This window comes from Ornithodoros turicata, chromosome 5 (assembly GCF_037126465.1).
Source record: "Ornithodoros turicata isolate Travis chromosome 5, ASM3712646v1, whole genome shotgun sequence".
Taxonomy (NCBI): Eukaryota; Metazoa; Arthropoda; class Arachnida; order Ixodida; family Argasidae; genus Ornithodoros; species Ornithodoros turicata.
In genome coordinates this window covers 25,776,094-25,790,173 of record NC_088205.1, presented here as the reverse complement: position 1 = coordinate 25,790,173, position 14,080 = coordinate 25,776,094, and the positions used below count along the sequence as shown (strand labels likewise).

General features: G+C 48.1%; 1 protein-coding gene across 3 annotated transcripts in view; it reads left to right on the top strand.

Annotated features, from left to right (window-relative positions):
* The window catches only part of LOC135394239 (ankyrin repeat and SAM domain-containing protein 1A-like), a 123,081-nt gene that overhangs the window by 32,910 nt on the left and 76,091 nt on the right, over nt 1–14,080 (top strand). For all 3 annotated transcript variants that reach the window (XM_064624881.1, XM_064624880.1, XM_064624882.1), the window contains exons 2-10: nt 8,509–8,589; nt 8,666–8,822; nt 9,264–9,569; nt 10,424–10,499; nt 10,576–10,677; nt 11,091–11,274; nt 11,608–11,987; nt 12,293–12,378; nt 12,659–13,249. In XM_064624881.1, coding sequence (XP_064480951.1) covers nt 8,509–8,589; nt 8,666–8,822; nt 9,264–9,569; nt 10,424–10,499; nt 10,576–10,677; nt 11,091–11,274; nt 11,608–11,987; nt 12,293–12,378; nt 12,659–13,249 — 1,963 coding nt within the window. The remainder of the gene's footprint in view (nt 1–8,508; nt 8,590–8,665; nt 8,823–9,263; nt 9,570–10,423; nt 10,500–10,575; nt 10,678–11,090; nt 11,275–11,607; nt 11,988–12,292; nt 12,379–12,658; nt 13,250–14,080) is intronic.

Sequence of the window (14,080 nt, the reverse complement as noted above, 5' to 3'; positions counted from 1 at the left end):
GCAATGGGGTAGAGTATCGCCTCTGGCGATGAACCTCCCCACTTTCCATTTCAAAATAAAGTTGTTGTTGTTGGTCTTGTTATTGTTGTTGTTGTTTGCACAGAAGAAGCCACGTGCGCCCCAACCTTGAAATGTTACCCTCTTGCTTGGGAGATGGGCGGGTGAGGTCACTTCACGAGCACTAGCGGAGAGAGGAAAACTGGGGAGTTGCGCAGACAGCTGACCTACTTGCATAGCGTATTAGAACAGCCTACAAGGACGGAAATGTTCTCATTTTCGAGCAATATTGCAACCTTATTCTCAGTTCCCATTTTCCTTCTCTTTTTTGTCTTCCATTATACACATATTACGCCCCTCCCCTTCTCTAATTACACATGAGCTGGGGTATGTTATTCTTCTTACTACATAAAAGACAGGATCGAATATCAATATTCGAGCAAAGTTTCTACTGTCAAAGTCCACTGTTGGATTGTTCGTGGTGCTGAGGAGCAGGAGGAGGAAATAGTACATGTGTTAAGGTAGAGAACGACACAGCCGGAAGGGTCAACGGTAGATATTTACTCTGGGCTGTCTGGCCCCGAAGTAAATGGAAAAGAACAACGGCTCACAGGCCGAATTGGCGCGAGAGTTGAACCTGTGGTCGTGGACCACTTCATCGTCGTCTGCTACACATGCTTTGTTAACTTGCAGTTAAAAACATATCATATCACATATATCATTTTATCATTGCAATTAGCAGAAGAACGAGACAGCTTCTATGTAGAAGTTGCAAAATACGTTTCGCATAGACCAAATTCGAAAACAGGATTATCGAGGAGCCGCCTAACGCAAAGAAGGACATCAAATTTTTTGTGTACATTGCTGCGTATGCATTTGACATTCACATACCGCTAAGTGCTCATCTGTACGAAGATACATGCGCCGGCAAAGCCCAGATATACCTGTCTCTGCCATGACAGTTGCACATAATATTGTCGACTTGGCAAATGCAACGTCCATACAGAAAAAAAAAAAAAGAAAAACGACGAGAGATAGAGACGCTAAAGTAGCTTTGCAGAAAATTGCTTCCTTTTTCCATTATTGATCATTCGTCGCGACATCTTCAACCTGCCTTCTACACGCTGTTACCCTCTTGGGAGAGCAAAGATAAGTTTCCCCCCTCTGCGTCTGCGTCTAACCGCGATACGGTTGGATACCGAAGGAATGAGGATAACGTTGAGCACTGATGTAGGCATCTGGGAATCGTCACGGTCGAACTCCTCTCCCCTTTCCGTGCAGCCGCGTGCTTGTGTTCCTTTGGGGTACCTACCATCTTCTTTCTGTCGATAGCCGGACTTGTAGTGGGAAGTTTGCGTGAAGTGAACCAATCAAGGGTGCTTACATGAGGAACAATGGTCTTGGACGTGTTTAGAATAGTTTTGAGTGGTTAATTTCGTGTTGTAACACATGGTCCTGGTCCTTGATGATGATGACGATGATTGGTAGGTTTCTGGCGCAGCCACAACGAGGATCATAATGCGCCACAAACTACGGTGTGATGAACAAGTTAAAAATTAGTAATAATGAACTAGTTAAAACATTAAAATCGTGTAAAATATGTGTAAACCTAAAGTTCTTTCAGATACCCGATATCCGAAAAAGTCCCGAAAAAATTGTAGACTGCATTAAAATTTACCAGAGGCTCATCGCCCACTAAGAGGGCTGGGTGCAGAGGAATTGTGTGCCGATACAGCTCTTGAAAGTGGTGGTGACGGTGATGCTCATGTGTAGGGCAAGTGATCAAGATGTGGAGAATAGAAAGTGGTTGCCCGCAATGTGCACATTCAGGTGGGTCCTCTCTACAGAGCAAGTATCTATGTGTAAGATTTGTGTGGCCAATCCTCAGGCGGGACAGTACCACTTGGTGCAAGCGATCTGTAGGAACATGTGGAGGACGACCTATTCGCCCTTTAATCAAATGGAGCTTGTTTTGTTGGCGCATATCCCAGTTACTCTGCCGCTGCCTGTTAATTAGTTTCCTCAAGACTACCCTGAGGTCCTGATGCGGAATCTCAAACGGTGTTGTGTCAGCTGATAGTGCTTCAGCAGCTGCCTATCTGCACGCTCAATTCCAGCTGTACCCACATGACTAGGGACCTAACAAAGACTTAACTGATTGAATGCTCTGGAATTCGAAAATGCTGTTTTCGATGTCGGGAAAAATCCCGTAATTTTCCGCAATCTTTGAGGATCTTTGATTTTGCATCTTTTTGTTATTTTCGCTGAGCCGCAGTGCAAATTCTTGTTATCCGGAGTCACAACTATAGTATGGAAACCACAGGAGTTAGCAATCATTGCAATAGCATTCAGTAGCGGAAACGAGACGTTTGTGAAATGAACGGCGTCCTCCGTGTTATTCGTCAGTCTTTCTTTCTGTCCTGTGATCTCTACATGAACTTAAGGAGTCCTCAGTCACATTTGTGCGCAGTTACCAGTCATCACTGTTGTGATGACGTGGGACTGCGCATCACCGTTGCGCGGTCCCCATGTACAGGGTGTGTGCAGAAAAACATGACCCGCATTTTTACATGTAACTCGTTGTCTACTTAGCCGATGAACTTCCGGTGGCGCACGACGGCGTATTTATGCGTGCGAAAGCTACAAAAAAATCCTGGAAGCCATACTCAGTGTAAAAAAATAAACAGAGCGCGAAAACATGGGCTTCCATGCATTAGAATAGGGCGGTCATGACAGTGCATGGTAGTGCATTTCGGTCTCAGGAGAGTTGTGTGCAGGCACCGCTAGGGGTACTGCTGATGAGCATCCATGTGGGACATCGTTTCGATTTATGCACCGATAGCTCCCCTAGCGGTACTTGAACACAACTCTCCTACGTCCACCGTGTTGCCCTTTCACATACACCCTGTTGTCCACCATGTTGCCCTATTCTGATGCACGGAAGCCGACGTTTTCGTTGTTCCGTTTATTTTTTAAGCTGAGTATGGCTTCCACAATTTTTCTGCAGATTTCGCACGCATAAATGCGCCATCATGCGCCACCGGAAGTTCGTTAGTTAGGTAGGCAACAAGCTATGTGCCTAAATGCGGGTCATGTTTTTCTGCACACACCCTGTATTCTAACGCGCGGTACCTGTGGCTGACAAATATTTGTGTGAGACATTGTGTCCCTGTCATAAACTGTGTTTTATGTCCCGGGCACAATGACGGCTTAGCCTTGAAAAGCCCTTGAAAGACCCTTCAATTTTTGTTCCAAAATTGTGCGAGAACCATGTTAATAGTTTTAACGGGCAATAGTAACGAGTGGTTAATTTTGCAGTGACAGTCGAGCCGTTGACTGACTTTCAGACTAGAGCTGCGGATGATTAAGTTGGTCTGTGGATGTTGCATGAAAAATTTTTACCAGCCACAGCGTCGTAGCTTCCAAGTGACTACTTAGTTTACAGCAGGGTGTCGAACCGAAACGTTTTTCGTTCTGGTTTTCGTCCCGGTTCTGTCATAAACGGTCCGGTACAGGTTCTGCTCCGGAGCAAAACATAACGGTTCATACCGGTTTTAACCGGTTCCGCTTCTGGTGGGCATATTTTTTCCCAGAAAAAAAATCAATGTTGCAAAATGTAAACCCGTTTATTCCGCATACATGGTATGCGGATGGTGTTTAATATTAATAGGCAGCTGTGAAATTGGTAGCTCCTGGTTCCTGTAGGTGACTGTCTGTTCAAATAGGCTTCTTCCTTTCTTGAAGCGCATGATACAGACGGACTTGTTTGTCGAAATCTCATACGTAAAGTACTTTCTTGCTGGACTGGTGCGATCGCGTCCCATCCGAATGTCTATTGCTGCCAGGGATCGGAACCGAAACTGAACCCGAACCAGAAACCGGAGAAAACCGTTATTTTCTGACGAACCCGAACCGAACCGAACCCGAACGATTTTTTTGCTTGTCCTGAGCCGAACCGGAACTGAACCGAAAAAAATTTATACGGTTACCGGTTCGGGAATCGGTTCAGAGGTGAATTAATCGTACTACTGACCGACCTTTTTTTTTGCTCACCTGAACGGTTATCTCACACCTTTCTCTTACAATCGTGTACGGTGAGCGTAAGCTTGCTTGCATGTAGCAAAATTACTGCCCGTGGACCGGTTAAACCGATGCCGAAAAAAGTAACTGTTCCAATCCTTGTAAATGCCCCGACCGCTGACAGATTTTTTTTTTTTGTCTGTGTATGTGCGGGGGGGGGGGGGGGTTTCTCCCTGAGCCGAACCCGAACCGCACCGATATACCTGAACCGGTTCAAGCTGATAATTTCGGTTCAGCGGAGCTAAACCCGAACCGAACCAATATGCCTGAACCCGAACCCGAACCGGACCGAAAAAAATACCGGTTCCGATCCCTGATTGCTGCTTCGTAGCCAGCAAGCACAACCGCACGAGTACGACGCAAATCGAGGAACACCTTCACTCACTAACGCGCTCGACGGCTCCGTTTTCTTTTCTTCGTGTCCTGTCCACAGAAGAGGCGCAACTTCGCACGCGCTTGCCCTCGCGGATACATAAAAGTATTCAACTTCGCAGCTCTCAAACAAGGGACACGCTGCGTGACATTACCGATAGAGGAGCCGTTACGCAGCCCTCATGGGTGGCTGTTTCGTTGAGGAGAGTTTGGCCGGATGAAATTAAAACGAACTACTGCACATTGGTAGAGAGTCACATTCATCGTGATTAAGCAGCACAAAGACGCGGACAAAGAAGGAAGACAGGACGACTGCTAGCAGTCGTCCTGTCTTCCTTCTTTGTCCGCGTCTTTGTGCTGCTTAATCACGATGAATGTACACCAACTACCCCGCCTCCACACACTCCTTTAGAGAGTCACAACCGGTCACATGTACCTCTAAGTCTATGTGCGCGAACGATAAAACGTTACAAAGGGAGCCTAAGGGTCAAGTATACCAACATACATTCCACTGTAACCGTAACCCTCGTAAAGTATCCATGACATGACTTCAGAACACACGACGTCAGTTTCATTCGCCTATTCGTAGTCTAAAATGGCGAAGTTTTTTCTTGGACCGAAAACCGCTAAATAAATTTTTCAGTTTCCCTCCTGAGCGAAAAAAAAAAAAAAAACGTATACGGTTTCAGTTCGCACCAAAATACCGGTTCGCACCAAAATAGCGTTTTTTTTTCGGTTTTCGGTTCCCTCCGACACCCTAATTTACAGTGACGTAAGCATGAGCTTCTGACGTCACTAGGGTGTGACACCCAGATAAGTCATAGTGGAGGACATGTCCAGCGACATGGCCGCGGCTACGGGGACACCTTTAGCGAAGCACATATTTTGCAGGCGTTTGTGCGCACGTGGTCTGGAGCATGCACACGTCCTTTCCGAATGCCTAAGGGTGACGTTTGTTTCGGTACGTTCAGCTGGGGTGGCACGTTGTTGTCCAACCGCGGAGGCCGCTAGCCAGGACGCGTTCCGCACTGTCCCATCCGCCAAGACAAATGTGCTGGGTCCCACTTTTTCTTGGTCGGAGCTCGAGAATGGACGTGCCTTTACAATAAAGACACAACAGGCACCTCACTCAAATGTACATTCTACTTGCTGGACACTACCCTGTGTCATCGTGTGTGACCTCATGTAAGAAACGCAGTATCGCGTTCCTGTGCTATGGATGCACAACACCAACTATAAATGATCAAACCCAAGTAGCGATTGCTATCTTGTGCTACCTCTGTAAAGTACTCTGGTAATATTATGCCCCGCACAGTGGAAGGCCATGTCTGCATCACATAGCGGTGCTTTAGTTGATGAAAAGTTGACACTTTATTTCTTCGTGCTCTAGCATTGAATAATCGCAATGGTTACGAAAGGGACAACTCGATGTCTTCGAAAACTCGGTGCTACCAAAGATACAGAGGTCGAGCATCAGGGTTTCATGCAGCACGTACGGGCCGGAAGTTTGGAAGTCCATCAACGTGGGGGAGTGACCAGGAAGTTTCACTTTCAGTTTCGCAGTGACAAAAAACTGCCTTTTCGGACAGTGTATTTTGTTTGTCTGGTGTGGATCTCATACCCCTTTCGTCGCAGCAAAATTCAAAGAGAAAGTCGACCACTCAAGAGAATGCCATTTATTGTCACATGAGTCTTCTTTCGTTTTTGTTTCCCTTTGCACTGAGGCCGCATCTCTTCTGGGCGCGCTCTTCTGGTTTCATCCTCGAAAGCAATCAAATGGACATAGTATATGGCCGATTTCTTCTTCGCGTGAAACTCTATTCTGCCCGGTTTCTACCACTTTGTCAAACCTCACTACCGCTGAAATGTGGCTGAAAGTCGGCTGAAATTTGTTAACTCTCCGGGTTCCTTTTGCAGTGTTTAATATTTGGTTGTCGTATCCCGCTTTTTCCTCGCTGCAGGGAGCATTGCAGCAGTTGTGTTTGTAAGCGCTCTTCTGGAAAGGCGACAGAAATGACCACCAAATCTGCATTTTCCGAGGCGTTATCATCGCGTGACTCGGTCCGTTCTCAGAAGACGACAACGGCATCGGCGCATCAAAGGGAGCCGATGTTATTGTGCCGAACTTCCATATTTCATCATTAAAAAGATCATTAGTCAAAATTAATGAGGGCAGCGCCCCAGGAGGACGCTAGCGCGCCCATGACGTGGCCTACTTGACTGATAATGTATCGCCACTAATTGTAAGTATAGATAAAAACAATCTTCATGTTTTATAAAATTCTGTCCGTAGTTAACGGGGATACCCGATTTATTTGATTTGTGCAGTTTCATGGCTCGAGAACGCCCTAATTGTTAAAAAAAAGAAAGTGGAAGAAGAAAGAAGGACACAAAGAAAAACAAGGTTATTAGACGTAAACGGCGAGAATTTCCCTGAGTTAATTGAATTCGAAAAATATATTAATACATGACGCGCACACTAATTGGTCAAGCAAAAATTACTTGGTTGTTTTCCCGTGAGACGCCGACAACTAACTGGTGCGTTAGCCTACCATACTGGAAGAAGCCACAGGCGCGTCAGGGTTGTCCCTGCCAGCTGGCTTTGCACGGCGCTGATACGTTGCGTTGGGAAGCGCTCTTCCAGTCCTGCGCTGTTTGGGAACCCAGGAACGGTAACGGGAGTACTACCGGAAACTGTTAATTGTCGAAATTGAAGCCGGTAACGCTGTCGGAAACAGAAAGGCATACCAGGTTCCTCCATCACCGTCTCTTACACTGCTTCCGATTATTTGGGAACTCGGAGCATGGTTCGCATATCCGGCAAATGTTCGCGCGCGTATATAGCTGGGCAGGATATTTTTTCTAAAGGTGCCATTAACACACATCACAATGCAGCATACCTTATGTACAGCATGTATCATACTACACCAGTGCTGGGGGCTTAATCGCTTGCACGAGGGGCGGGGCACTCGTGGAGAAGGGCACGCGATAAAACAGGTGCATGGCGCCCTTCGCGCGATACGTGAATGGCGTGGTATGCGTCACGCGCAACGTGTCACGTGCCCATATTTTTTAATTTCCCGCCACTCGTTATCTCGTAACGACGATTAAGCGATGAAGCCTCCTGATTACTGATTTGCAGCAGTATTGATCGTACAGTACTGATTTCACGGTTGTTGTTGATGAAAATTGATAGTTTATAACTCCCGGTGAAATCGGGTTCCTGCGTGTTAGCAGCATTGCAGAAGTACACGCTTAAATTACTCATGCTTGTGAAGAACCACTTTGATTTTGTGTGCAGATCCAGTTAGTTTCGTGATTTGTGTTTTTCTATACGACGATAGAAGCCACAGGTACAAAGGAACCCAGGTCAACCTCAGAAAGATGAGGTCCGCTCCTTACCTACCTCGGAAATTGCCGGAAAGTCCGTAGCTGCCAGCAGCCAGAAAATCATTCGTCCCATCACAAACCTAGAGAGTTAATTCGGTCACGCATTTCTGGCACAGACGTTTCCGAACACTGCATTCTGTATTTGCTGCTAAAGATTATCGTGAAGCAGAGTACGCCGTCGACGTACAGGGGATATAGGCCACAGATATAAGTAAATTGCCACATATGTCCAAGCTCATTTCACTGTATTTGCACTTCGCAAGACATTCTGCAAACACACTGCGTACCAGGTTCTTTCCGGGTTGCCGAATATCATCGCCGTCAGCCGCACTGGTTTGTGAGGGTCTCCGTTCCTTTAGGAAGAGATGTTCTCCTCTTCATTCATTTGCTGTTCCTCAGTGTAGTAAAGGCTCTGAAGTAGACTTCAGGACCAGCCCGTTGTTCATTGTCCAAAGTTCCGAGGGGGCATGGGACAGTCCGACCCATATGTCAACCTCTGATATGGATGCACGTACATTGCCCTTGCACTGAGGGCTGTAGCAGCTCCTGCATGCAGCGCAGCAGCTGAGCAGTAGAACAATAACTCTAGGGTCGGAGGAAGTTGTTCCCATGACGTTTACGTTAGGACGTCTTCAAACACTTATGGTTCTTTTGTTCTTTCATTTGCAGTTTGCGCCGAGGTCCGGGGACTAATACCCACGACCAAAGCGGCTACACGTCATTGCACCACTCTGCACTCAACGGACACAGGTGAGCCGTTGTCTGCAGTAAAAAAACTACTTCAGGTAAAAAAAGCAGTTTATCATCATCTCGAGGTTGTGTGTAGGGATGTGGTGGCGCTGCTGCTGGACCACGAGGCCTCAGTCAATGTGGTGGACAACAAAGGGTCGACGCCTTTACACCTGGCGGCGTGGACGGGAAATACCGACATCGTTCGTCTGCTACTCGAGAGGGGCCCTTCCGTACCAAACGTCAATCATTCCGTGAGTGTTGTTATGAATGTACTCACGGTCTAAAAGTCGTCCTTTTCTGTTCCCTTGGGGTAGTGGGCCGCACCTCATGTGGCGAATTTCCCCATTCATCATCATTAATTTATCTATTGTTGTTGTACCATATCCCATTGAACTTCCGTGTCTTCCAACGTTCCCAAGCAGCACAACATATTGGACCGATATTGGACCAATATTGGGCCAAGATGTTGTGCTGCTTGGATTAATTATCTTCCAAATAGCGTATGGCAGCCAACAAAAACGGAACCCAAACTCGGTCAGACATATACATCATGGTGGTAGTCTCGTCTTGTGAACGCTAGCTCCTTCTAGAAGGGTGACGCCAGTGAATAAATCTTGTAATTGTTATTCTACCTCGTGGAACTGTTCCCATAACAGCTATGCTACAGAGCTGTACGTTTGGTATTTGTGTAGAACCACGAACGCGAGACTGCACTGCACTTCGCGGCGCAGTACGGGCATGCGGAGGCTGCCGCCCTGTTGCTGGCCCATGGGGCGGATTCGGGTCTCCGGAACTTGAAAGACGAAAGTCCGTTAGACCTGGCCGCGCAATACGGTCGCCTGGACACGGTCGACCTGCTCCTCAGGGCGCAGCCGGGGCTTATCCGGTCCCAGCAGGGTTCACCTCGAGGCCACTCGCCTCTGCATCTGGCGTCCAGAAATGGGCACCGTCAAGTGGTCAAGCGGCTATTGGACGCTGGCTTTCCCGTCAATCACTGGGTGAGCTGTCGTCAAATCCTCTTTACGTGTGTTATTTACCTGTGTTGTTCAAAAGTACTGCTCCATGTTGTGGTGGTCTCATATACTTTCACATGATGGACCTTTGCTTCATATGCTTTCATATGCTGCGAGTTCTGCACGACACGTTATTCTGCTTTCTCCAGCATGTTTAGAAAGAAGCATCTAAGAAACTTGCACCTGTAACTCGGGACCAATCCATGTGTTACTTTCTAATTTCTGCTTCGGCTGTAAATGTGGTATCGCAAAAATCGGCAGTGTAATCTTATTATGTCAGTTCCGGAAGGACAGTTCCGCTTTCTACCTTTCGAGTGAAAGCTTCTTCACTGTTTGACCAACGGCGCTTACCACCGTATCGTCGCTCACCACCGTATCGTCGATCCTCTCTCAGGGGTCCCTGGAGCTATTGTGAACTTTGAAGAGGGCCCTATTTTATTCTTGAAGCACTTTCTTCGGCAGCGCCTTCCCATGCTATTCCTTCCATTCAAGGGCGCTCTGTGTATGATCCACAGTTATCTTTGCGCCAGAAAATCCCAAATCAAGCTCAAACTGAAGGGCGCGCTGGACTACCCTCCAGCGGTCCTTGAGTGTCCCATGTGAGCTTCAAAGTGGACGACTGTAGCGACATTGTTGTTGAGTTTCTGGGATATGTTGCTAGGTTAAGAAGACAGAGCTTGTACAGTGGATACTTGTTGCGTGTCCTAAGCAGTAAGGAGGGCCCCAGGGCACTTACGTCCTAGCGATCCATGAGGGAGGAGTAAGAAAATGGCGGTCCGATCTACGTGGCTTTCTCGTGGTGATGACTTCACAATGTATCCCGTGTGTCTTCACAACAGACGGAGAACGGCAGCGCCCTGCACGAAGCTGCCACCTTCGGAAAAATTGACGTTGTCCGGCTGCTGCTTGACTATGGTACGTACCCCTTCTTTCTTGCATAAACGTGTAAGATAACTGTGTTGGCATTGTCGCTTCACTTTATCCTGTACAGGCATAGACGTTCATCTGCGAGACACGCAAAAACGGACGGTGGTTGACATCTTAGAAGATCTCAACACAAACATTGCCAAGCAGACCTGCGACATCATCAAAGGTGAGAAAATAAGAGGAGGACACGCTAAACCACCGAAATAGAAGTCGAACACTTGTGTAGTAGCAGACCTTTGGTTCATGTGGTCAGTATTCGTAAAGTGCATGTCCGCATTTCCATGAGTGCCTCAAGAAGAAGCAGCCGTCGAACAGAAGATGAACATCGGTCTGAAACTGCTGGCCTGGCGTATGAGCAAATACATCTTGCATAGTTCCTTTCAGTCATTAGGAGGGTTGTCTTAGCCAGGACACCCTTTAGATTTCACGTCATTTAGACTGAATGATACGCAGAGTGCTTTTAAACTTTTACAGTGGGTAACGAAGTGTGACAGTGAACAATTCTGAGTAGTTATGTGCTTGGCATTAAATGACACACTAGTACTGGCGGACGTCTAAGGCCAATGTGGTGTTATGCAGAACACGCGGCGTTAGTGACTCCAGACAGCGGCGAGGGTCTGGGCTCAGCCGAGGACGGCAGCCCGCGGTCCATCACGCCGCCGCCGGGGTTCCTCTCGTCGACGCCACCATCGCACCAACAGCAGCTGGCAGCGCTACATCATTATGCCGCTCGCCAACAGCATGTGAAGAGGCCCTCTTACGGGTATTCCACCTGCATCTTTTTATGCACTCTTGAATCTATGTAACAGCACTCTACAGAGAGATGAAGCCGTAGGAACAAGTTAAGCAATGTTAAACCTATGTATGGCATCTCTTGACCGTTCTTGTACCGTTTTCTGTGTCTGTACGGTGTATTGGGGATAGGAAAGAAGTAGGGAGGTAGGGAGGGTAGGTCACTTTACAGGTACTCTGAGTACGTCGACCTCCTGTCATCGTCTGTTACTCGGACGTCCCAGAATAGAGACCAGTAACACGGGACATATTTAGAGAAACCCTGCCCCTGGTTGGCCCTGAAGGAACATATCGTTGTCTGCAGGGCGAACGACCTGGAGCGCACGCCTCCGCCGTTGGCCAAGTCCCGGGACTCCAGCTTGGACGCGACGCCCGCGAACAGCCGGAGCCCCTCGCTCCTCTACGAGGTGACCTCGGTGCACAGGAACAGCGGTTCCACAGCCGACGACTCGTCTTCGCAACTTCTTCATGCCCTTAACACTACTTTCCACACGAGCGACGGACTGGAGTATGTCAGCAGGCACCCTCTGCACGGTTCGCGTTCTTCCGACGCAGACACATTGCTTAGGGACACTCCTCCGCCTCCTTTGGTGGCCAACCAGTACCAGGAGTCCAGCAAGAGGATGTCTGCCGAACAGCTGCATAATATCTATCAAACGTTGCCTGGCAGGAGAGTCGAGAGAGGTGCGTGCAATGATTCTGCTTTGCACCTGGTTTTACTGTAAATAGTAAATTCACAAGCTGCATAGGCAGGCGAGCCTGAAGAAAGTACAAAAGTACAGTAAGTCTTCAAAGGTAATACATGTGTAAATATGGTTTTCGTGCAAGGTCTTCAAATACACAATTTTAAACACATAACGTGAGATAGGCAGCTACAAATTTCTAGGGAACAATTAATTGTCCTATAGGTCAACAGTCTTGAAAAACACTTCTAGTTAGTCTCGTTTCTTTGTCACTACAGGAAGCACTCTTATTTATTCTGTGTGCAGACCAGTATGCTGAACCCAAAGTAAGCCCAGCATGGAACAGCACTGGAGCCTACCTTCCCATGGCAGCTTTACAGGGCAAACCAATTGTAAGTCTTCTTTGCCCGACACGTACTTGGCATCAGCTAGAGGTCTTGTTGAACGCTTGGTGACACATTGTACCATGAGAGTTCACGATGATCAATAACCATTAAGGGGCACACATGTAATGCCAAATATGATTTGAGTATTGTGGTGTCGTCCCAATCATGCAGCCACCACCACCAGACATCACAAGTATGCCATGTGAAAACTGGAGCCATTTGGAAATCCAGTATTCGGTAGACACCCAACCATGTTGGTGAAGTATCCTATCCTCTTTCTCTGTAGCCACCCGTCAAGCCGCCTCGCCGCTCCGTGGCTGCCAGCAGCGGGACATCTCCAGGCAGTCGTCCAGCTGGTCAGTCCCTTAGTCGTCACGCTTCCTCTGCCTCTGGCTACGAGTACCTATGTCTCGCTAGCGCCGGTCGGCGACGCGCCAGTGCTGACGGACCACTTCGCCGGGACTCCTCGGAATACGTCGATATGCGAGCCTTAAGAACCCCGTACGAGAACCACGAAGTGTCTCTCAACCATGAGCGTCTCTCCGAGTCAGCTTTCAGCACTTTGTACGACGAAGTGGCCAGTGGAAGGTTAACGTACGCGACACTGGGGACGAGAGGGCACGCTATGCATGTAAGGTCAGCCAGCGACAATACAGGTGCGCCACCGGCAGTGAAGTCAGCGAAAAATGGGACTAAGGAGGGTGGTGTGAGGAAGCCAGGTACTCTGGATGTTGGATCGACAAGGAGTAAGAGAGCAACGGTGCAGATTCCGATCAGTCCGACGCACTACGACCAACCACCGACGCCCGAGTTCCCGCCGCCGTCACCGGGAACGGCTGAGACAGGGATTCACGAGAAGATGAGGCCACTTAGTAGGGTAAGAGCACTCGTGTTTTGATTAGTCGTTATATTATTCGTGAGCGATATCGAATGCTCACGGCATGGCTGGTGAATATTTCTGGAACTCGTGTATTTGCAGACCGAATATTTGCAAAGCGCACAGCAGGTCCGTGTTGTGTGTGGGCAATTCGTATAGGTGGCGTACACGTGACGTCACACCATAGCTTTACCCGTGCTTTTTCCCTCTTTCTGGAAAACCGGCGCACCCCACCTATGTGTACAACGCTGGAAAGCATTAGGATACACTCAGCCTTTGTCGATATATTGCGGGACAGATACTGACAAATGCTGTTAATATGATGCGTGCGTCACGAAACGTTACTTATTTTCGTCTTCTCAAGTTTTGTGTTTCCTGGTATGTACTATATCGAATCGTATACATGCGCGAGCATCGGAGTGAAGACCTGCCAAAAGGTCCGACTTCCGAGATTTGCGATCCCTATGCGATCACAGGGCTTAACCGAAATTAAAAGTAGTTTCCGTATGGCGTATCAAGTGGGGACATGCCTCCCGATCTAGGGCCATTTACACGCATGCTGAAGAACACGAAGGAGGAAGAAGGGGAAAAGGTGCGCATACTGTCATCCGACTGGGGGAAATGCTTTCGGGTGTAGTCCTTTTTACACGGAGAGAACCCCCCAAATAACTCCTCCAAAGGGAGATTGCTGCTCGTACATGCATTACCATGCGAATAATAATCCTGGAATCATGAAACGGCCGCTACGGAGGGCAGTGTGGCCCTGTCGTATTGAATTGTGCGGAGAAAGCGAGTGGACGTCAGCTATCGACGGGAACGCTCTGAAAGCCC